This window comes from Prenolepis imparis, unplaced genomic scaffold, assembly GCF_030444845.1.
Source record: "Prenolepis imparis isolate NDT839.2.m4 unplaced genomic scaffold, iyPreImpa1.0 SCAF_12, whole genome shotgun sequence".
NCBI classification, from domain to species: Eukaryota; Metazoa; Arthropoda; class Insecta; order Hymenoptera; family Formicidae; genus Prenolepis; species Prenolepis imparis.
The window spans coordinates 15799115-15823107 of NW_028141170.1; the positions used below are offsets into that span (position 1 = coordinate 15799115).

General features: G+C 33.0%; 1 protein-coding gene, 1 long non-coding RNA gene and 1 pseudogene across 2 annotated transcripts; 1 reads left to right on the forward strand and 2 right to left on the reverse strand.

Moving 5' to 3' along the window:
• The first annotated feature begins 6648 nt into the window (after window positions 1–6648).
• On the forward strand, window positions 6649–8493 carry LOC145943921 (uncharacterized). The gene is made up of 2 exons (XR_014426600.1): window positions 6649–7787; window positions 8235–8493. It is a non-coding gene; the product is annotated as an uncharacterized LOC145943921 (long non-coding RNA).
• A 6082-nt stretch (window positions 8494–14575) lies between these two features.
• Window positions 14576–18217, reverse strand: LOC145943455 (uncharacterized; annotated as a pseudogene).
• A 58-nt stretch (window positions 18218–18275) lies between these two features.
• Window positions 18276–19253, reverse strand: LOC145943758 (uncharacterized). The gene has a single exon (XM_083051562.1). The coding sequence runs from the start codon at window positions 19251–19253 to the stop codon at window positions 18276–18278; it is 978 nt and encodes a 325-aa protein (XP_082907688.1).
• Between the last annotated feature and the right edge of the window lie 4740 nt (window positions 19254–23993).

The following is a 23993-nucleotide window of genomic DNA, read 5'->3' on the forward strand; positions in this document are numbered from 1 at the left end:
TAACATCACTTATCTAAGTTATCATATCCGTATAATTATACTCATACTTTAAAATTTCTAAATGGAAACTAGAAAAAGAATTCATCCCACAAATAGAAGCCTCAGTTTAGAGAAGTCGACAGTCGTGAAAGGATAGTGTGCGTATCCTGTAAAATGTCGTTAAAATCAATTTTAATAGTGTCGATCCTATGGATCATCGCTGATGCTGCTAGCATCCTTGTGATTTTAGTGGAGCCATCTCACAGCCATCAGGTTTTTTCTTTATTATATAAAGAATTTTATCATTTTATTGTAAAGTAATATTTTGTATATGTATAGCTTCCTTAAAGCTTTCTTAAACGACGCCAGTGTTTAAAGGATGCATCTATTTTTAGATATCTTTAAAATTTCGTGAATTTTTGCCAAATAAAATAAAATAAAATACATATTGAGAAATTATTTTTTTAAATTTTATTATTTAAATGAATAACTTTGAATAGAATAATAGAATAGAATAATAATTTTAAAAGTTGTCTTTAACTTAACTTTCCTTAACGCGTAATTATATATATATATATATATAGTTTTAAAAAAGACATTTATATTACATTTAAATTTTTATTTCTTTATATCAGAGGGATCCGGACCGAAACAAAATTAGGGTTCGGTTTCTGTTACGGGGTTTAATAAAATATTTAATAACTGTTCTGGTTCTAGTTTTGGTTTTTTGATAAATAAAGGAAACCGAAACCGTTTAAATTACGATTTTTTCGATTACAATTCCGGTTTTTAAAATTTTTACTTTTTGTTTTTCTAATTAAATTAATTTCTAAATTATATTACTTTAAAAAATTATTATTAATTTTTGACATATAAATAAACAGCACTTTATATTATACAAGAAAATATATATATGTATCTATATTACACACACACACACACACACACACACACACACATATATATATATAACGGAAAACATACTATCCTCACAGCTATCGATATTGCGATAATACATGTATTTCAGAACATTTTAAAAATAATTTATTTTTTATTTGTATACTGCACTTCAAGCAGGCTGTTATCATGACATTTTCGTCATTTGCGCAAGAATAGAAAAAAATATCGAAAAGAACCGTAAACCGAAAATAATTTAACGGTCCGGTTATGGTTCCGGTGTTATAAATTTAAAAGAATTTCAATACGGTTTACGGTTTCAGTTCTACTAAAAAAAAACGATTATAGAACTGTTATCGGTTTTGGTTCCGGTTCGATCCGGATTTATGGTTCCCTGATATCCGGATCCCTGATTTATATACAAGGAAGCTTTATTTTATACAATAAATATGTATATAGAAACTATATAGCTGTATAGCTGTATAGCTTGTAGAAATATAAAAAAAATTCTCGTGAAATATATTCAAACTAGCGTTTCGGACCGCGCTTCGCGCGGTCCTCAAAGCTTTTATAATTCGGACCGCGCTTCGCGCGGTTCTCATAAAGCCTTTATAAAACCTGATTTAACACAAAAGATTAATTGTTCTGTCTGTATTACCGCGAACTACTTCCATATTTTTGGATCGATTTTCACGAAATTTATATCAAATGTTGCAAATTTTTCGAAGATGACTACTATTATTTTTTTTTCACTCCCTGATATTGTATTTTGCGTCTTGTTTTGCATAAACTTAAATATTTATAATTAAAATTTTATTTGCTTATATTAATTTTTTTAGTTATTTTAATTTCCACACAATTTAATATGTTTTAAATCTGAAACATTAGTTTAGTGAATATATATACATACAAATTTTAATTTTTTTTATTATTTAATTATTATACCCATTTTTTTTCCTTACTCAAATATTTTTTGATTACGTCTAATGTACCCACCTCTAACCCGCTATTATTAGCTCTCATACAATTTCATAATTCTTCAATTTACAAAATTTCTCTGTATATTACATTTTTTGTAAAACATTTTTCACTTCCTTCAATTAGATGTCCTTGATTGCTAAATTCATCAATCTTAATTTTTACACTTTCCCTTTTGGTTGCTCTAGAAAATGCCACATAAAGTTGATCATGAGCAAATACAGGATGTGGCAAATAAATCCCAATTTTTTCTAAACTCTGTCCTTGTGACATTTTATTTATTGTCATAGCAAATGATACTCGAATAGGAAACTGTCTTCGTTTAAATTTAAATGGCAATTCCAAATCACTTGTAATTAAATATATCCTTGGAATGATGACAATCTGTCCTCGAGCAGGACCAGTTAGAACCTCCGCATAAATTAGATTATTTTTCAAATTAGTTACAATAAATCTTGTTCCATTACAAAGTCCTTTCTTAGTATTTAAATTTCTTAATAGGATTATTATAGCACTGACTTTTATTTTAAGTCGATGAACTGGCATTCCAGAAGGTGTCAGAGAGTTTAAAAACTCAGTTGGAAAATTTAATTGCTCCTGTGGATCATCACTTACTATCACTTACTAATAAAGTCAATTGAGAGATATTCCCTTTCCTCTCCTTCCATTTGACAAAGGATTGCGTCATTAATTTTAAAAGTATCCTCATTTTTAGGACAAAGTATCGCTCGATCTGGATTTTCTCTAATCCGTTCCATGGTGATTCTATCACCAAAAATCTCATTAATAAGAGATTCTTTTGATATAAAATCTTTGGGGATTTCAATTGTATCGAGATGTAGTCCATCCGTATTTGATAATTTACCATCTCCGAGTTGCATTAGCCAATTTGAAAATTCTTTTTCTTCCGCAGTTTTCATATTTTGCTGTAATTTAACTTGAATTACGTTACTCCATATAGGGTTGTATTTTACAGTCGATTCAATTATAGCTGCTTTTTGTGCATGAGGCACTACTGGGAGATTTTGTCTGAAATCTCCTGCAAATAAAATTACTTTTCCTCCAAATGGTCGAGGATTCTTCATCAAATCCTTTAAAAGTTTATCAACTGCTGTTAAAGCATGTCCAACAGTCATGCTCACTTCATACCATATGATTAATTTGGCATTAATCAATTCTCGTGCAACTTGAGAATTTCCTCTAATATTTGATTTAGCTCCATCATCAATTGGGATTGAAAGCTTAAACAGAGAGTGATAAGTTCTTCCTCCTTTCAGAAGTGTGGCTGCAATTCCAGTTGAAGCACATGGAAGAATTATTTCGTTTCTTCCTCGAATAACACTTAAAAATGTGTTAAATAGGTATGTTTTACCACTTCCTGCAAACCCGTCAATAAAAAATAACCTCTGAGGTTCATTTTCATTTTCAATTGCTCGCATGACTATATCGTACACGTGCTTTTGCTCAGCATTTAGTGTCGATAATAAATAATCACCACGTATTCTTTCTTCATCCACATTATACTCTGTTACGTAAATATTTACTGGAGTTGGATTTGGCAATTGGAAGTTCTCACAGTTACTTCCATTATTTATCAGAATTCCTTGTATATGGTTTAAAGCCATATTTTCAGGATTTACATCATTGTTATGTACAAAGTCCTCAATCATGAAATCTTTATATTTATTCCAAATTGTTGGTACATCTGTTGGAGTTCCAAAGATGCAAATGTAAGCAAATAATTCTCGAAGTTGTGCAGGCATATTCGATTCTGTTGCTTCTTTCAACGTTTTTCCACAAAGATTATCAGTTTCTACCAAGTTTTTTGCAATTGCTGCATCTTTAAATGTATTATAAAGAACTCCATTTACAGTTCTCAAATCTTCAAAACATTTAGCTCCAGTCACATGTAGTAGAAGAAGACGGAGATAAAATCTCTCAATATCTTTTATGCTTACTGTATAGAGTCTTGAAATTATTTTTTTACCACCTTTTTTGCGTGGCTTCCACTTAGTTTCTTTTTTATCATATACATAATGATAAGGAATATCTGTGTAAATAAAATTCACTGCATTTTCATCAGATTGATTTAATTTGAACCATGCAGTCAGCGTAGTATCTCGAGTGAGCTCTCTCTGAGCAGCTTGCTCATCATTTCCTGCTCGAAAATAAACCATTTGACGATTAGGCAAATGAACTGCCAATCTGATTACTGTATGAGACCTCATAAACAGATCGTATCCGTTCAGTCTCCACATTGCTTCTGGAGCACTAATATATCTTGCATCCAGGAATGAGTTAATTTCATCTATTTTAATTAGCCTTGTGCCATCTCGTGCTTGCACTTCAATCGCAGCACAGTCAAATCCTTTATGAATATATTTATATAAGTATTTTACGCTCTTCACCGATGAACATATTTCCAAATTGATATGTCGATCATATTTCATGATTAAATATGGTGAATATGGCACCACCCATCGATTATCAACTTCTTTGCCTCTAACAATGTATTTTTTACCAAAATTCCTTCGTTGATACATAGGATATCCATTCACATTAGCATTAGTTTCTTCACGAAACTCTTTTGGTAAACCTTTTGAACATTTTCCATCGTCTCCAGTGCAAGGATATCTGTGGGAGGAATCTCTACAAGGACCATGAATCATGTGCTTCAAAATTTTTACATTAAGTTCTGAATATCTTTCTTCATCAGGGATTTCAGCCCATACCATCATGTCAATAACTTCTTGAAGTCTGGGCTTATCTTCATCACTCAACATTGCAAGTAAATGCAAATGTGGAAGTCCTCTTTTTTGAAATTCAATCACACCTGCATAAGCAATAATATTTCCAAAAATTTTATTATGAATTAGATCATTTAAAATCTCTTTGACATCCAAGTTAAATCTTTTAGCGACCAAATCTGGTCGAAATTCTATTAAACATCCATCAAGATTATCCTTAATTTCTGGGCATTGAGGATTGCAAGTCATTGTAAGAAAAATATCTGGTTTACCAAACTTTCTTACCAAAGACATAGCATCTTGGTACCTTTCTTGCATGTTTCTTGGACTGCCCATAAATGAAGATGGTAATATCACAGGTATACCAGCTGTAATTCCTTCATTTTGTGCTCGATTATCTAGGTGATCCATTAATCCCGAATAAAGTTCTGCTCTTAATTGAGGTTGATTTAATTTAATATAATTAAGCCTATTTGCTTCAGTTTTCATGTAAGCATCAAGTATAAATTGACATCTCAATTTGCCTGCCTTTTTAAATTGACTAAATTCTAATCTTGGTGCTAACAGGTGAGCATAATAATCCATTTGAGTTACTTTGAATCCTGGATATTTAGGATTATATGATTTAAGTTCTGAATGCCATTCATCGTTACCATATGGATATAACAAAGGATAACACATTGGGTCACACCTTTTGTCTAGAATTGATATTTGTTGAACATCGTTCGAATTTTTATTATAAATCCGAACGTCTCTTTCAAATGGAGGCTCACCATCTACATTCTTAAAGACCACAGCTATTTCATTTGCTTGTGGAGCATTGTATCTTCTTTGATCTTGTTGAGGATTTTTTCTAAAGGACAACATTAAATTTATGGTTTTATTTCCTATCGGATTAAGATCTTGTTCAACTTGACGCATCATCTTGAATGTTTTTGCAAATTCATTGCATTGAACCATAAAACTTGACAACTCTTTCATTATTTCTGAATCACACTCCTTATTAGCTTTGTTATTCATTCTATGATTTACAGCTTCTTCTGTATCTAAAAAGTAAAGCTGTGCAAATCGCGGAGCTTGCCCATCCGCTGGGCGCATTGCTGTTGAAGTTAAATGATGATATTGCCCATGAATCTTTAAGCAATAAGGAGCATTGTTCACAACATCCAATGGATTTCTATTTCCCGGCGCACCCATTGAAGCCATAGCTAAAGCACTATTATATGAACGAATATTATTTAAGAAATTTTTTGAAGCAAAATCATTTCCAATGTATAATTTTTTTATAAAATCAGGACAATTTATTGACTTTAATTTAAGCTTGCCTTTTTGACAACAATATGTGAATTTTTCATCTTTAGATTTTTCACATGCAAAGTTTAATGATTTGCAAAATTGGCATTCTACATTCATTTGCCCAAGTGTATGAACTGGCACATTTATTTCATCGTCCTTGGCAATTAACGCAATGTGATAATTTAATTGTCTAGCTTTGTGCCTTCCCTGAGCATGTCTCTGGGCATCACTTTCGAGTCGCTTAGTCTTTTTGTCATTATCATTCCTTTGCTGAACATGTCTCTGAGCATCAGTTTCGAGTCTTTGAAACCTTGTGTCATTATTTTCATCGGCCCTCTGCTGAGCATGTCTCTGAGCATCAGCTTCGAGTCGTTGAAACCTTTCTTCCGAACTCTCAATTTTTCGCCTTTATCGTGAGCGCCTACCATCGCGACTCACTATGTACAAATTTCCGCGTTTTCTCTTTTGAGGCATAATTATCTGCGTCGTACCGTATATGCGTAGATATATTACATTAAATATTATATAATAATACGTAATTTTAATATATATTTAATAAATAATTTAAATTATCTTATGAAGCTTATAAAGCAATAATATAGTTCAAATTTAATGTAATTTAATATAAATAAATAACTGATTGATTAATCCTAAGTTAAATTTAAATTTTTTCAAATATTGCATAATTTTACATAAAAAAATAATTATATCTATAGATATTATATAGATATTATATAAATAAGTACCGTTTGTCTTTCAGTATGACTGCGAACTATTTATTCATTAATTTATTGATTTTCTTGAATTATCTTTTCTTTCTCGTACTTATTCTGCTTTATATTAATTTTTTGTATAGGAGCAAAGCAGCCTTTTTTTATAAGCGCACAGCAGCACTGTATCTGTAGATTACATCCGTTTTCTTACAGGCGCACAGCAATCTTTTTTTATAGGCGCACAGCAGCCTTTTTTACAGGCGCACAGCAGCCTTTTTAACAGGCGCACAGCAGCCTTTTTAACAGGCGCACAGCAGCCTTTTTTTATAGGTGCACAGCAGCCTTATTTTATATTCTCACAGCAGCCTTTTTTTATAGGCGCACAGCAGCCTATTTTATAGGCGCACAGCAGCCTATTTTATAGGCGCACAGCAACCTTTTTGTATAATTTAATTTAATTTAGAATATCTGATAAAGGCGCACAGCAGCCTTTTTTATAAGCGTACAGCAGCCTTTTTGTATAATTTAATTTATTTTCGAATATCTGATATTTTTTTTAAAGACGTACAGTAGCCTTTTTGTATAATTTAATTTATTTTTGAATATCTGATAATTTTTTTTATATAACAAAAATTTAATAAAAGTGTAATTATTAAAAAATATTAATTACAAATATTTAAACACATTTATGCAATACACATTTATACAAAATATCTATATATAATACCTATGTAAAATAACTATGTAAATAATGTACCGTCTCTCCTTTCACTCTCCTTCTTCAACGTTATAACTTCGTCTATTACTAACTCTTCTTTCTTAAATTTTTACGCCTTTTACTTTTTCTTCTCCTCCTTTATTATACTGATTTCATTTATTATAACGTTTTCTATTTCATTCCATCTATCCATGATGACATTTAACGTGATTTAAAGTGAAACCAGCAACTTACAACCAACAGTTAATTTTTGAAAAATGTGTACGTGTGTTTGTATGTGTGTTTAATTTTGATCCCCAATATTTTTATTATACGCATATATCTTCAACTTTTTCTTTTTGAGCTAATATCCGACGTATCGCTTATAACGACATATCGTATATAATAAAATAATTAAAAAAAATGTTTAAAGAGACAAAAAGGAGCAGTGAAAATTCTTGCAATTCAAGTCAGCATAATGTAAGTTTAAATTTTCTAGAAATAGAATGAGAGAGAGAGAGGAATTACAGAATGAAATAGAGAGAATGACATAAAATGAAAGAATGAGAGATAAAATTTAGAATTTGATATTCGATTTGCAACGAAGAAAGAATTTTCTTAAAATTTGTGAGCGCCCAAAACGAATGTAGCCTAAGAGAGAGAGAGAGAAAGAGAGAGAGAGAGAGAGAGAGAGAGAGAGAGAGAGAGAGAGAGTGAGTGAGAGGCAGAAAATTAGGTTAAGAGATAAAGAAAGGTGTGTATGTGTGTGTGTGTGTGTGTTTGTGTATGTGTGTGTTTGTTTGAGAGAGAGAGAGAGAGAGAGAGAGAGAGAGAGGCAGAGAGAGAGAGAGAGAGAGAGAGAGAGAGAGAGAGAGAGAAGTCTGGATTATTAATCTAATATATATCTAATATATATCTTTTTTTTAGGTTGACATCATTAGTGGAGATGCTCTTACTGCCGAAAATGATTTATTAAAAATGAAACTGCAAGAGTTGCAGCATCAACTGGCCGACGCTTTGGCCAAGCAACTACCACTACAAACTGTGGTTAACAATTCACAGCCTGCAGTGGTGGATGCTGAAAATGAACAGCCTGACGATCCACAGCCTGATAATCCTCAGCCTAACAATCCACAGCCTGCAGAAATACCATAAAATGAAATTGATGGAAGGGATTCATTTCAATGTAATTATAATAATAATATTATAAATAAATAAAATTAAATATTAAATAATATATATATTTATATAGAAAAATTTTATATATATATAGAGAAATTTTATATCTTTTTTTACAGTGAAAAAAAAACCGCGATGGGCAAGAGCAGGAAGAGGCCGAAACCGTAGACGCGGACGTGGCCGTGGACGCGGAAATAAGACCATTATAAATTACATAAATATGTGAACGCTATAACTCTTGTACTTACGTTAATAATAAATCATTTTCGGCACTAAGAGCATCTTCACTATTTATGTAATTCTAAAAATAAATCTATTATTAGATTAATAATCCAGATTTCTCTCTGTCTCTCTCTCTGTCTCTCTCTCTCTCTCTCTCTCTCTCTCTCTCTCTCTCTCTCTCTCTCTCTCTCTCTCTCTCTCTCTCTCTCTCTCTCTCTCTCTCTCTCTCTCTCTCACACACACACACACACACACACACACACACACACACACACACACACACACACACACACAACACGCACGCACACACACGCACACGCACGCACATGCGCGCACACACACACACACAAACTATCTCTTTCTTTCTTAACCTCATTCTCTCTCTTTATATCTATATATTTGATATTTTTTATTGTACACGTACGTGCGTTTATAATTTATTTATGAAATATTTTTTTCAAATTTAAAATTGTTAATATCTTTTTGATAAATATATTTATACATATAAATTAAATACACATATAGAGAGTAAATACACATATAGAGATATACATATATATATAGATAAATAATCTTCTAAAAAATTTTTTTTTAATCACATTAATTTTTTATGTTTCTTCTTCTTATTATCATCGTTGTCATCTTTACGCTTATTATTTTCTTTTTTATTCTCCTTTTTACATTCTTTCTTCTTATACTCCATTTGTTTTTCAAATTCAATTATTGCATTAATTAATAAATGATCTAGTCCATCTTCTAATACTGAAATTTTTTAATTATAAATTAAATTAGTTTATATGATTATTAATAATAATTTTAAAAATTATATAGTGATATTAAAAATAATAGAAATTATCTATAGATATTACTAATAATAAAAAGATTAAAATAATGATATTAAAATTAATAGAAATAAGAATATAAATTTATAATTGTTTTTAAATTATTTATTTTATATTTTATTGTATTTTTATTAATTTTATATGTAGATATTAATTTAAAAACAATGTTTAAAAAATATTCATATAGATATACAATAGCTAGATTAGCGATATACAATAGCTAGTAAATTATTCACACAGATGTAAAATAGTTAGATTAGTAAATGTTATAATTATTAAAAATTTATTAAAATTTAAATTAATAAATTTAGTAAATTATTCACACAGATCTAAATTAGTTAGATTAGTAATGATAAAATAATTATTAAAAATTTATTAAAATTTAAATAAATAATTTTTTTGTCAAAAATTTATTATTTTTTACTATTTACCATTTTTAAATTCCATAATTTCTTTATCCATTTCGCTTTGTCCAGTTGTTTCTTCGATTGTAATACTTTTCATTTCATCTCCATTATTTTCATTTATTATTGCATTTTCACTTTCATTGGATTTATTTATTAATAAATAATCAAGCTCATCTTGATTATTTATTAATAAATAATCAAGCTCATCTTGAAGTACTGCAATTTTTTAAACAATAAAGTATGTGTGTACAATTACATTAAATAAAATTATTTTTTATAAATTAACTAATTAATTATTTTTTAATATTTACCATTTTCATATTCGTCGCCTTGGCTAATGCTATTATTTTCATTCATTACATTCTCACATTCTCTAACTATTTCACTCTGTTCAATGCTATTATTTTCATTCATTATATTCTCACATTTATTTGATTTATTTAATAAATTATCCATGATAATACTTATTTTATTTTTTAATCAGTCTATTTATTTCATTAAATAAATGACATTTAACATGTGAAACCAGCAAATAGTCATTAAATTACTCACGTCAAAAAATATAAACTATATATAGATTATTACATAAGATTTAATTTTTTAACGCTATGTGTATCTATATCTATATATCTATGTTTGTGTGTGTGTGTAGATATAAAATGGATAAATGTGGATGAATACATACATGTATTTAATAATATTTTATATCTCAATGTTTTGGAACATTCTAAACACAATGTTGTATAAATCTTCAAAAAAATATACATATTTCATGTATTTAACAAAATTTTATATTTCAATGTTTTGGAACATTCTAAACAAAATGGTGTAGAAATCTTCAAAAAAATATACATATTTTTTTAAAATTAAAATTTTATAAAAATCCAAATTTTTCATCGATCATCGCAAACATAATAATTTTAAACATTTTGATACCAATTTGGTGAAAATCAGTCCATAAATGCGCGCGCACGTGGGTGGGTGCGTGATTTGGGGTTATAAACTTTAAAAAACCATCATTGTCGCCATTCCCGAAAAAATTTAAAAATTTTGGTACCAATTTCTATAAAATCGGTCAACAAATATATGAGTTGATGGATAGGTGCATGGGTGGGTGGGTTGGTGAGCAAAACTTAAAAAAACCACATAATAGCCATCCTCGAAAAATTTGGAAAATTTTCTTAACAATTTCTATAAAATCAGTAAATATATTTTTGAATGCGTGGGTAGATGCGTGAGTGGGTTGATCGTAGTATAAAAATTTAAAAAAAACAGTAGTCAGCCCCAAAAATTTAAAAAAAATTTAATATCAATTTTGATAAAATCGGTCAACAAATATATGAATTGATGGATTGCTGCGTGGGTGAATGAGTGGGGATATAAAACTTAAAAAAAACCACAAAGGTACTTATATGTATATATATAGATTATATAAAAATCTGTCAATGAACATGTGAATACACCAATTTCGAGAAAATCGGTCAAGAAATATATGAATTGATGAATTGCTGCGTGGGTGGATGAGTAGGGATATAAAACTTAAAAAAAACCACAAAGGTACTTTATATATAGATTATATAAAAATCTGTCAATGAATATGTGAATACGTGGATGGGTGCGTGGGTGGGTGAGTGGGTGGGCAAAAGTTAAAAAAAACAACATAGCCATCCCCGAAAAATTTGCGAAATTTTGGTACCAATTCCGTGAAAATCGGTCAATAAATGCGTGAATGCGTGGGTGGGTGTGCGTGGGTGGGTGTAAACTTAAAAAAACCTTTAAAAAACCACAAATTAACGATCCTCGAAAAATTTGCAAAATTGTGGTACCAATTTCGTAAAAATCTGTCAATGAATATGTGAATATACGTGCGTGGGTGCGTGGGTGGGTGCGTGGGTGGGGGTATAAAACTAAAAAAAACACATCGTCGTCATCTACGAAAAATTTGCGAAATTTTGGTACCAATTTCGTGAAAATCGGTCAATAAATGCGTGAATGCGTGGGTGGGTGTGCGTGGGTGGGTAGAAACTAAAAAAAACCACATTAGTAGCAATCCCCGAAAAATTTGCAACACTTTGGTACTAATTTCGAGAAAATCGGTCCATAAATGTGGAAGTAGTTCGCGGTCAGACAGACAGATGGACGGAACTTATATATATAGATAATACGTTTTTCGTATAGTCAAAGTGTTAAATGTTATATAAAAATATTTTAAAGCGGTGCTCTTTATTAGGCCTCGCATATTGTGTGTCAGCTATGTTTAAAATTCAGTTATCTACATGGCCTTTATCCGGTTTACATTGTAGAGATTTGCACAAAAAAAGCGTGCTCTTGTATACAATGCGAGATATTAAATTTCTTACTTACGTCGGTATATAAATAAAGAAAACTAGATGAGATGTAAATAAAAATTTTATCACATAAAAAATTTATACGAATATAATATATTATAAAGATATTTTTCACTTAAGATCCAGAATTTCTTTCTATATAATAATGCTTTGTTACTGTCAAAAGAGGATGTCAAAAAGATACCGAATTTGGCCCCCAAAGGTGTAAATAAAAGTAGAGTTTTTTTATAGATGTTGATCTCCTGAATACGATAAAACCATGAAAAAATTCCTGGGGCTTAAGGAACACTCTGAAAATTGAGCAAGAACATGGTGTATTTATAGAAATTCGGATGATGTATTATGGAGCTACTACAAAATACATTCGTGCGTTTTGGGGGGGGGGGAGAGAAAGAAAGGAGCGGGGAAGGTTGTATGATTTGCATATGTATGTAAGGGAAAGTGTAACTGACAATGAGTACAGGGAAAGGTGAGACTTGGATAGGTTCTCACATAGCAAAAGTTAATCCGAGATATGTCCATCGGATATATCTCGAGGGATTTTCAGATATTTACAGTTCATCCGTGTAAAACCTGAGGATGTATTTAGGATATACTGAGGATGTTTAAATGTCCGCTCATAAGATATCTGTGAGAGATCCAAAAATGGATACCCTTAGGATATAATTATATAACAAAATTCGATCGCAACAATGTCTCTATGGATGTTTTTATAAATGCCTTTTTGCTATCCTAGGTTGATCGATATGCAGTAATTGAATATATAGGGTAATCCATCCTAACAACGTTACATATCCTAAAGACGTTCAGAGGATATCCAGAGGATATTTGGATGTTTTATGGATATCCTCTAAACGTCTTTCGGATATGTGTGCTGTTAAGGATTTTAAATTCTTACCTAAAATATCTTGGATACATTATTCGACAAATATTTCTGACAAATGTTGTTTCATTTTAAGTGAACAGGCATTTAAAATGAGTCACCAGATATAAAAGAAAAATGATCAGCTAATGAAGCTTCTCTAAAAATAAAAGTCGTTGAAATAACATGTTTACCTTATATTTTAAGAAATATATTTAATATATGTATATAATATAAATATGTTAACGTGTTAGTTTTTCTTAACTATCGATAAATGTTCAAATATCAATTTCTTAAGATAGATGTAAAATTATATTTACAACTTTCTTAAAAGCTTATATAATATTATTTACGTATAAAATTCTTATAAGAATGCATTCTCATCTTTATATTATAAATAGAAAAAGTTATAACTAAAATGATAATAAAAGTCTTGTTAAAATAATTAAACTTTATTTTAAAAAATGTACATATATATATTTTTTTTTGTACATATATGTATTATATATATGTATTTTTTCAACATTTAATCGAGAGAGTGCGCCTGTCGTGGCAATATTAACGCGTTACAAACGAAACGCCAGGACGTGTGATGTAAAAGGAAAACATAGCAATCGGCAATATATAAAAAAGAGGCATTCTAATAGTGACTCCGAAAAATAATAAACGATTATCATATAATTATATAATTATTTTATATAATCTTATATTATTTTAATAAACGAGGATACTTTATTCGAGGCGCCCAAATTTGTCTAATGGATTCTTTATAACTGGACCACTTAGAACAAAAGTTTAAAAAGTGCTACATCGCCGCTTGGAGATATCAACTTTATTTTATTGCAACTTTGGAGAAACGAAATAATTCGCATAAATTTGTTTCAGTTTGTGCGTGTGTGTATATTTCGTTTTTGGAATGAAAAAAATTAGATTTATTTTAATATCTTCGAAACTATGAACGACTTTTATATCACATTTTAAATAATTTATTTATAAAAAATCCATAGTCAAATCTTGCTTCGGATAAATTGTAATGCTGCCTAATAAACAAATGATAAATAAAAACAAAACATATTTTGCAAAAAGTTAATCATTTTGAAATTAAAAAATTATATCTTATAAACCTTATTAAAATCTACTACTGTCTAATAAACAAGTGATAAATAAAAACAAATCAATGCAAAAAGTTAACCATTTTGAAATTAACAAACTATATCTTAAATCTTATCAAAATCTAATACTTATCAATCTAATAGTCTTAAAGATTTCCCTTTCTTTCGGCTATATTGATGAAAAATTCGAAAAATATTAAATACGCACGTAATTCTGTGTATTCATAGAATTGGATTGGAGGGTCAAAAGATAATAAAAATATAATAGAAATCATCACAATTGATCATTAATTTAATTATACGCCAGCAGCATTCATTTTTTGTGCTTTTTCAGATGCATGACGAAGCTATGATTTGATTGGTTCCGAAATTTCATATTCAGTAGCCTGTGGATATTTAACTTGAACTGCACCTAGAATACATATAAACATATATATATAACTCTCTCTCTCTCTCTTTCTCTGTCTCTCTGTCTCTGTCTCTGTCTCTCTGTCTCTGTCTCTCTGTCTCTGTCTCTCTGTCTCTGTCTCTCTGTCTCTGTCTCTCTGTCTCTGTCTCTCTGTCTCTGTCTCTCTGTCTCTGTCTCTCTGTCTCTGTCTCTCTGTCTCTGTCTCTCTGTCTCTGTCTCTCTGTCTCTGTCTCTCTGTCTCTGTCTCTCTGTCTCTGTCTCTCTGTCTCTGTCTCTCTGTCTCTGTCTCTCTGTCTCTGTCTCTCTGTCTCTGTCTCTCTGTCTCTGTCTCTCTGTCTCTGTCTCTCTGTCTCTGTCTCTCTGTCTCTGTCTCTCTGTCTCTGTCTCTGTCTCTCTGTCTCTGTCTCTGTCTCTGTCTCTGTCTCTCTGTCTCTCTGTCTCTGTCTCTGTCTCTCTGTCTGTCTCTGTCTCTCTGTCTCTGTCTCTGTCTCTCTGTCTCTGTCTCTGTCTCTCTGTCTCTGTCTCTGTCTCTCTCTCTCTGTCTCTCTCTCTGTCTCTCTCTCTCTCTCTCTCTGTCTCTCTCTGTCTCTCTCTGTCTCTCTGTCTCTCTGTCTCTCTCTCTCTCTCTCTCTCTCTCTGTCTCTCTCTCTCTCTCTCTCTCTCTCTCTAATTTAAATATAATATATAATAAATATATAAATATGATTTTTTAAAACGACCAATAGAACCAAACACGAAAATTAATTCTAATTTTTAGAACTGTATCTCTTGGTTTGAGATTACTAAGTTCCATCAATTCATAATCCTCGAACTTTACAACGGGAAAATAGGCGAGAAAAATATAGGCCCGAAAAGTCGCTGAAGCGGGAATTGAACCCGCGTCTTTCGCTTGCCGGGCGACTGCTCTTACCACTAAGCTATTCAGACCCTTTCGATCCTATATTTTTCATTTGTCTTATAATGGATGTTAGTAAATAGCGCCATGAATTAGGCCCAGACGCAAATAAATAAATTTAAGAAATATTTTTATCGGCTCTCAGTATTTAATAAATAAATAAATATGATTTCTTAAAACGACCAATAGAGCCAAGCACGAAAATTAATTCTAATTTCTCAAAGTAATCTCAAACCAAGAGATACAGTTCTAAAAATTAGAATTAATTTTCGTGCTTGGCTCTATTGGTCGTTTTAAAAAATCATATTTATTTATTTATTAAATACTGAGAGCCGATAATAATATTTCTCAAATTTATAATAAATATAATTATTATATTTATAACTAGATCTAATGTATATGTACATTTAATAAGTTATAATTTAAGTGTATACATATAAATATATTTTAATAAATAATATAAATATATACATATATAATATATATTATACATATACTCACTGATAATAACTGAGCAAAGTTTTAAATCTGAGAAAGTTTTGTTTTGTTTTTTTCCATATCAACTATACTCTTTTGCAACGGTTACTGCAAAAATTCTTTTCATTAAATTTAAAACAAGTTGTCTTAAATTTTTGCCACCAATTTTTGAAAGTTTATTTACCTAGAAAATAAAATATTTTAATAAACAAATATAAAATGTTAAATTAATTATAATTTTATTAACTGTAATAAAAATGCAAACAAAATGTTTTATTTTTTGATAATAGATAAACATCGAAAAATCAACGAATAAATGGGTATATTATTTATAATTTATAAATCTTGTAAAGATATAATTAATATAGGTATATATAACATATTATTTTATTTTACCAATTTAGTACGATAATTATTATCAATAAGAGCTTCTTCTAATTGATTCAAACTGTTATCAGTTTCTATTGGAAATTGTAACATAACATCTACATCATCATCTTCATTGGGGATGATATTGTCTTGTATTGTCATTTTGCCATTGTTCGTGGAAATCTAATTGATTTTGTAAAATCAAATCTAATTTCTGCTTAAGCAGAGAAAGGCTTCTATATACGTGATGCTTAAATTCATCAAATCCTAAAAATATTCAAAATACAGACAGTTTAATAGAGAATATGATTTTATTTAGTTTTAAAAAACAAATCTTTCTGTTTAATATACAAATGTGTATTAAAATATAGTAATTACTTTAAAATTTAAATAAACATAGGAAATTCTATACCTGTTGTGTCATGTTGAACATTAGAAATACTTCAACTACAAGAAACGTTTTGATTTGATACTCGCTGGACATTTCGCGAATCTGAAATTGTAGAGCTCTATATAAATAATGTTATTAATTTTAAATAAACATAAGAAATTCTATACCTGTTATTGTGTCATGTTGAATATTGGAAATACTTCCACAAGAAACGTTTTGATTTGAAACTCGCTGGACATTTCGCGAATCTGAAATTGCAATATAGAGCTCTATATAAATAATGCTATTACATCTATTTTATGTAAAGAAAAAAAAATTTCAAAAACTATGTAAAAATATAATAGTAATTACTTTAAAATTTAAATAAACATAAGAAATTCTATACCTGTTGTGTCATGTCATCATTGAACATTAGAAATATTTCCACAAGAACCGTTTTGATTTGAAACTCGATGGACATTTTGCGAATCTGTAATTGTAGAGCTCTATATAAATAATGCTATAACATCTATTTTATTTAAAGAAACAAAAAATTTCAAAAACTATGTAAAAATATATTAAATAATTATAAAAAAAATTTGTCTTATTTTTAATAAAACAATAATTATAAATTAAACTTTCTTCTGTTTTAAAATATTTTATTATAATATATTTTTTTAAAAGTATATCTATATATATGTAATAAAATAAAATTAAGAAGTTTCATTATCTTGGACATATATTCAATAAATTATAATACACAGCAGATATAAATATCTAATTGTTACCTTTTATTGTTTGATGAATATTTGAAGAAAAATTATAATTTTGTTCAAATCGTGCATGTTGCGTTTCATTTTCTTGTTCTGATGGACAGTTTTCTTTATCTTGCAACATGCGACGTGATTTATTAGAATCCTTCGAAATTTGTGGTACTTTTGGATAATTATCAATTTTTTTATTTGTAACAAGGTTATCAATTTCCTCTTCACTGCTTGAAGAAAGTACTTTTGTTGCATAAAGTCTTCTCCTTTTTTTTACAATTTCTGCGTCATCTTCATCTGAATTCAAATCTGATAATTTTTCAGCTAATTTTAGCTTATTTTTTGCATTAAGGAAATTATCTGAAAACAATAATATTTTTAAAATATTTCTTTCTTAAAGCTGCAAATAAAAATTTCAGCAACAAGATAAATTAAACTTGTACCTGTACTTCCAAATATTCTTTTAATGGATACAATTGTTGCATTAATATTATTATATTCTTTCATTTTCTCAACTGCTTTATCATATTCCTTTTGATTTGTCAAATTTGGTCAATATGCTGCAGATTTTTTTTCACACGTAAACCAATTGTTAGGTATAATTTGAAGACCATCTTCAAATTCGACAATATAATATTTCTTACTCATAATGAGAGAGATATTGTTTATTTTTATTTTATTTTAAATATCTACAAATTAAATTTTTTATTAATTATTCAATATGCAATAACGGTAAAACAATGAATGCATCATTGTTTGAGTATTGCATAATAAACATTTTCTTGCTGATATCCGATATGGGCCATGAACATAATTCAGACAAATTGCTAACTTTATAAATTTCAAGTAATGATGACACACATGGAACATGAAATAAATCTTGTTTAACCATATATTTTCTACCGATGACAACTAAGCATTTTCTTGTATTACAATATGCAATATTTTCAACTTTTATAATACTTTCATCTTTCATAAGACAACAATTAGCATTATCAATCACTTTTATAACATAATTTGAAATATTAATAACTTCATACTGAGGATTTGTGCAGTTTTGAATAATGGGACCATTAGAATGTTCCTTAAGTAACTGTATTTTAGGATTTTCTTTGTATGTCAAAACTTCATTGTTACATATAGCATCTTTCTCTACGTATCTTCTATGTAATTGTTGTAACGGTTTATCAGCTTTGCGAATTGCTTTCTTTACTTCTTGTAAAAAGTTCTCATATTTAAAAGCACTAAATAAATCTAAAGTGCCATGTATTCGAACATCGTCGCATAAATGAATCAGACCGTGAACATTATGAGAGACATTGTATTCTCCATACAAAATTTTAAAACTTTTGACATAATGATTCAATAATTCTTCAGCATAATTCAAATAATCCTTACATAAATTTTTGCTGCATAAAATTCTAATAGCTACGTGAAGAGTTAGAAAATGATCATATAAATCATTTTGAAGTATTCCTTGAAAAACAACAGGGCCTGTATATAATAAAATTTGTCGATATTCAGTTGCCTTCCATTGTTTTAAATAATCCAAAGATCTCGGTTTTCTACCAAATTCAACTGGTACAGTCTGTTTAATAGTTTCTAAATTGTTTGATATTGTTTGACATTTACGATGTTGCAAACGAATTTTTAAATCACCTGTTGTCCACATATACAAACATTTTCTCATAATTCCGAGACAAAGTAGATGCATATAATCAAGAGGAATATTTTCTATAAAATGTAACTGCGGTATTTGTTTTAAATTGGTATAGTCTAAGTGGAAATTTTCATCGGTTTCATTTAAAAAATCATTATTTGTTCTTTTTGCAGCATGAATATCTGCAAAACAAATACGTCCGTTTCGATATTCACCTTCAATTATGCACTTTGTGCAATTGAAGTAACCATTGTGACCTTTTACATTTAATATAAAAGATTTTGCAGGAGCATCGCATAAAATTTGTTTAATTTTGATATTATATAATTTCTCATACAGAAAAATTCCATTATTTATCAACTCTATCATTTTCGACAAAATTTTGTAAATACTCATTGCAATTTGCTGGTTTCTTAGATCCATAATATGCACCAATTATAAAAATTTCTTTATATGGCAAAACACATCCTAAGATTGGCCATAATGATGATGTTGAAGATTTTGATATAGGTAAACCATCAATATTGATTCCTAGATTTATTGTATGTATATTATGAAATCTGTGATTATATTTTCTACAATATTTCTCTAATGCAACACGAACTCCAAAATGAGAATATAAACCAGGTAAAACAGTTTTGATTGTAGTATTTTTTGGCGTTTGCAATAAAGTTCTAGGATCTACTGGTAAATCAGAAAAGCATTCATGCATACGAAGAATTTTCAAAAGTTGATTTAGTGTAACGTGATTAACGTTATTTGTTACAGCCCAGCCACGTAATAAGAATTTAAAGTTTCTTTCCTCTTTAACATTCTCAGTATTTGGATTGTCTAAATAAACTGCATTATTTTCTGTATTATTTGTTATTTCATTTAATTCATGTATTATATTCATATTGTCATTTTCGGTTTCACTGCACATAAATTCTATATGATTATCAGATTCATTTACATATTCATTTACATGATCATTTTCATAAAATTTGGCACTTGTACTTGGCAATGTATGATTTTCGGATAATATTTCCTGATCTTTTCTGATCTTTTCCTGATCATTATAGTCTAACAAATTTGTTTCATTTTGCACAAGTCTTCTCAAATGCCTAACTGATATTTCACGTAGCCGTTTGCGTTTTTTATTATATTTTTCCATAATTTCCCTAAGAAAAAATTTTTTTTTTAAATCTTATTTGAACTTTAACTTTTTAATTCATAAAAAGAAAATTTACATCAAACAATAAAAGATATAAATTTTGAATATATATCAATTATCTTACTACATAATTTAATCATCTCATTTAATTCTTATTAATTATAATCTCTCTTACTTTCATATATATCATTTATCACAATTTATCAATTTATATATTATATAATTATCTCAAATATTATTAATTAAAATTATAAAAATTGTTGGGAACGTTAATTATTCATAAAAGTAATGCGTTATCATTATCGTTACTTGTTACATATTGCAGTAACATTGCCACAATGTTCTGTGTTTGCTGGGTCCCTAACAGCACACATATCATAAAGACGTTCAGAGGACATCCAGAGGATGTTAGGATGTCCTCAGGAGGTCCTCTGAACGTCTTTTGGATGTGGTGCTGTATAATTTACTCGTTAATATGAAATAATTGATGTAAGTCTTACCTTACAACGTCTTTTCCTGCTAAGTCTGTTTACAACTGTAATTATTCCGATACGTATAGTATATCCGAAATTAATCCAATACGTATGTAATTTTGGACGGAAATCCAATACGTGTAGTAATGTTGGATGGAAATATCTACGAATGGTTAACGGAAACATTCATTACTAGCATGTATAACATCATCTTAGGTGATATAATATAATATAAAGACAATCTGTGTATGCCGGAACAATATAAATTTATCCCTACCAACATGCATGTCCAAAAGACGTGCGCAGGACATCCAGAGGATGTATAAACCTCCTCTGGATGTCCTGTGCACGTCTTTGGATATGCATGTTGTTATATTGTTATAACACTAATTCACTCATTAATATTTGAGATAATTAATGTAAATCTTACCTTACAACGTTTTATCCTGCCACATCTGTTATCCTTTTTTTTTTTTTTTTTGTTTCGTAGTGGAAATCCTCATGGATACCCCCGCCTCCGGGAAGAGGACGGGTGGTTATGTGGGACTCCTTGCTCCCCTTGGCCGATCCACGAATGAATCGGTCAGGGGGCGCAAGGCCTACCTCACTAAAACCACTACGGATACCTTCGCGGGCGTTTTACGGGGGACGGCGAGGATGCTGGTTTCCCATGCCGTCTCGCCGCCCCCCCGCCTTAAGACCTCCCGAGGAGAGTGCCACTGAAGGCGACACTCTCCCCCCGCAAGTGCGGGTTCTCGCGGTTGCAGCGCAGGGCGGTATCAACCCCACGCCGCGCCCTCCCAAAAAAGAGGGGGGCGGGGTCACGGCTCGAGTATCCCGCTCGAGCCGCCACCCCCCGCCTCCAGAGTGGTGCTCCTTCCCCCTCCCAAAGGGAATGGGGATTCGGCAAAACACCCCGGAGGCCCTCACCAGGGAAGCCCCTCCCTGAAGGGGAAGGGGACCCTCTACGGCGTTGATGCCCTCCCACCGGTGCCTTGCGGCTCCCGGTGAGAGGGCCTTCCCGCCGCATCTACGTCCGTGAGGGGAAAGGTCGCACCCCACAAGGCCGAGCAAAGCGCGACCCCGCAGGCGAAAGACCCCTCCCCTCGGCCCCCCCGGTTGCGGCCCCCTCCGCTCCCTTGGGAGTTAGGATTTGGCCACAACCGAGGGGGTTGCCCGTTTGGGGGCGCGACCGCACCGGCCCCGCCTAAACGAGGCCGACGCGCCCGCGCCCCCAGTTCTCGAGAGGTCTTTGGGGAGGAGCCCCGGGACTTAGACGTCCCCAGCCCCCCCCCCGGAGACCTCATCCCGCGTCGTATTTCGACGCGGGTATGTGTGAGGCGGGCCCTCCCCGATCCCCGCCACCACAGGTGAGCAAGCCCACCGATGGCGGGGAAAGAGAGGGCCCGCCCCTGTCCTCCGCACTTTCGTCTCCCATCTTCCTCCTTTTTCTGAGGGCGTACCCCCCCCCCCCCGATCCCCGCCGCCACAAGTGGGCAAGCCCACCGACGGCGGGGCGGGAGGGGGCACGCCCTCCACCTCTTCGCTACTCCTTCTTACGCTGGGGGCGGGCCCCCCCCGATCCCCGACACCACCAACGGCCGAGGCCGCCGATGCCGGGGAAAGAGGGGGCACGTCCCCTTCCTCTTCCTCGCTGCCTTCTCCTCTACTTGCGCCGGGGGCGCGCCCCCCCCGATCCCCGACACCACAAACGGCCAAGGCCGCCGATGCCGGGGAAAGAGGGGGCACGTCCCCTTCCTCCGTTTCTCTCTCTCTCTCTCCTCCTTCCCTCTCTCTCTCTCTTTCAGCCTCCTCCTTCTGCATCATAACTTTGCTGCAGAAGGAGGAGAACACCTTCCAAACTTCTTGGTTATCTGTCATTGCCCTCACTATTGAGGGCAATGACAGATCCCTCCCTACAGCGGCCACGAGCTCCGTTCTTTCACCCGCCCAGGCAACACAGTCTGCAAGTGTGTGCTGGGCGGTGTCGCACTCGTGGCCGCAGTGATGACACCGCGTTGTGCGTTCTTTCCCTATCCTTTGCAGGTACTCACCGAAACAACCATGTCCGGTGAGCACCTGCGTCATATGGAAGGACACCCCTCCTTTGACCCTGTCTAGCCAGCTTTCTAGACAGGGCCTTATGGCCCCGACGGTGCGCTGACCTGGCAGCCTCTGATCTGCGAGGCTGTCTTTCCATCTACTGATCAACGCCCGTCGGGAGTGGACCCTCACGGCATGCCGGAGACTTTCCGTCATTGTGATGCCCGCCCGCTGATATTCGCGTGTACGCGTGTACACGTCCGCGTACATGCGGGCGAGCATCTCCAGAGGGGGTACTCCGGAGAGCACCCCCACAGCCGCCCAGCTCACTGTACGGTAGCCCCGGCAAATTCTATTGCCCACCCGCCTCTGCACTTGCCTTAAGGCATTTCTTGGGCCGCGGGTGGCCTCCAGACGCTCCGTCCATACCGGGGCTCCGTACAGGAGCATGGCGTGAATAGTCCCAGCATACAGTCTTCGAACACTTCCGCCAGGTCCCCCAAGATTGGGCAGCAGGCGTTGAAGAGCCATTGCTGCCCTCTCTACCTTAGGGGATATACGGCGGAAGTGCTCTCGAAAGGTCCACTTTCCATCGAGGTGGAGGCCCAAATATTTAAGGTAGGCCCCCACCTCTATCGAGGTGTCCTCCACTTGGATGTGGGCTCTCGGTGGCGCCCCATGAGAGCCATCATGTAAGAAGATGGCTTCTGTTTTTTGGGGCGCCACTTTGAGCCCCATCTGTCCTATAAAACGCACAACGCGGCAAACGGCGAGATTCGCTCGAGCGGTTGCTTCTTCCCACGAGTTCCCTCTGGCCATCACTAACGTATCATCTGCATAACACACCGTGTGACAGCCAGAGGGGAGGGCTTGCCGAAGAACAGCGTCATATGCGAGATTCCACAGTAGGGGTCCCAGTACTGACCCCTGCGGAACCCCGCATGTCATTTGACGCTTTTGTTCCTCGGCATTTCTATCCGTATAGGCCAATTGCCTGTCCCGGAAGTAGTCCGCCAGGATTGACACCAGATACGGGGGGACCCGGTGATAGTCCAAGGCCGCCCCGATCCGGTGCCATGGCAGGGTGTTGAAGGCGTTGGA

Excerpts from the sequence above, each read along its gene's own strand:
- LOC145943758 (XM_083051562.1), bottom strand. The coding sequence starts at position 19,253 with ATGAGAAAATGTTTGTATATGTGGACAACAGGTGATTTAAAAATTCGT.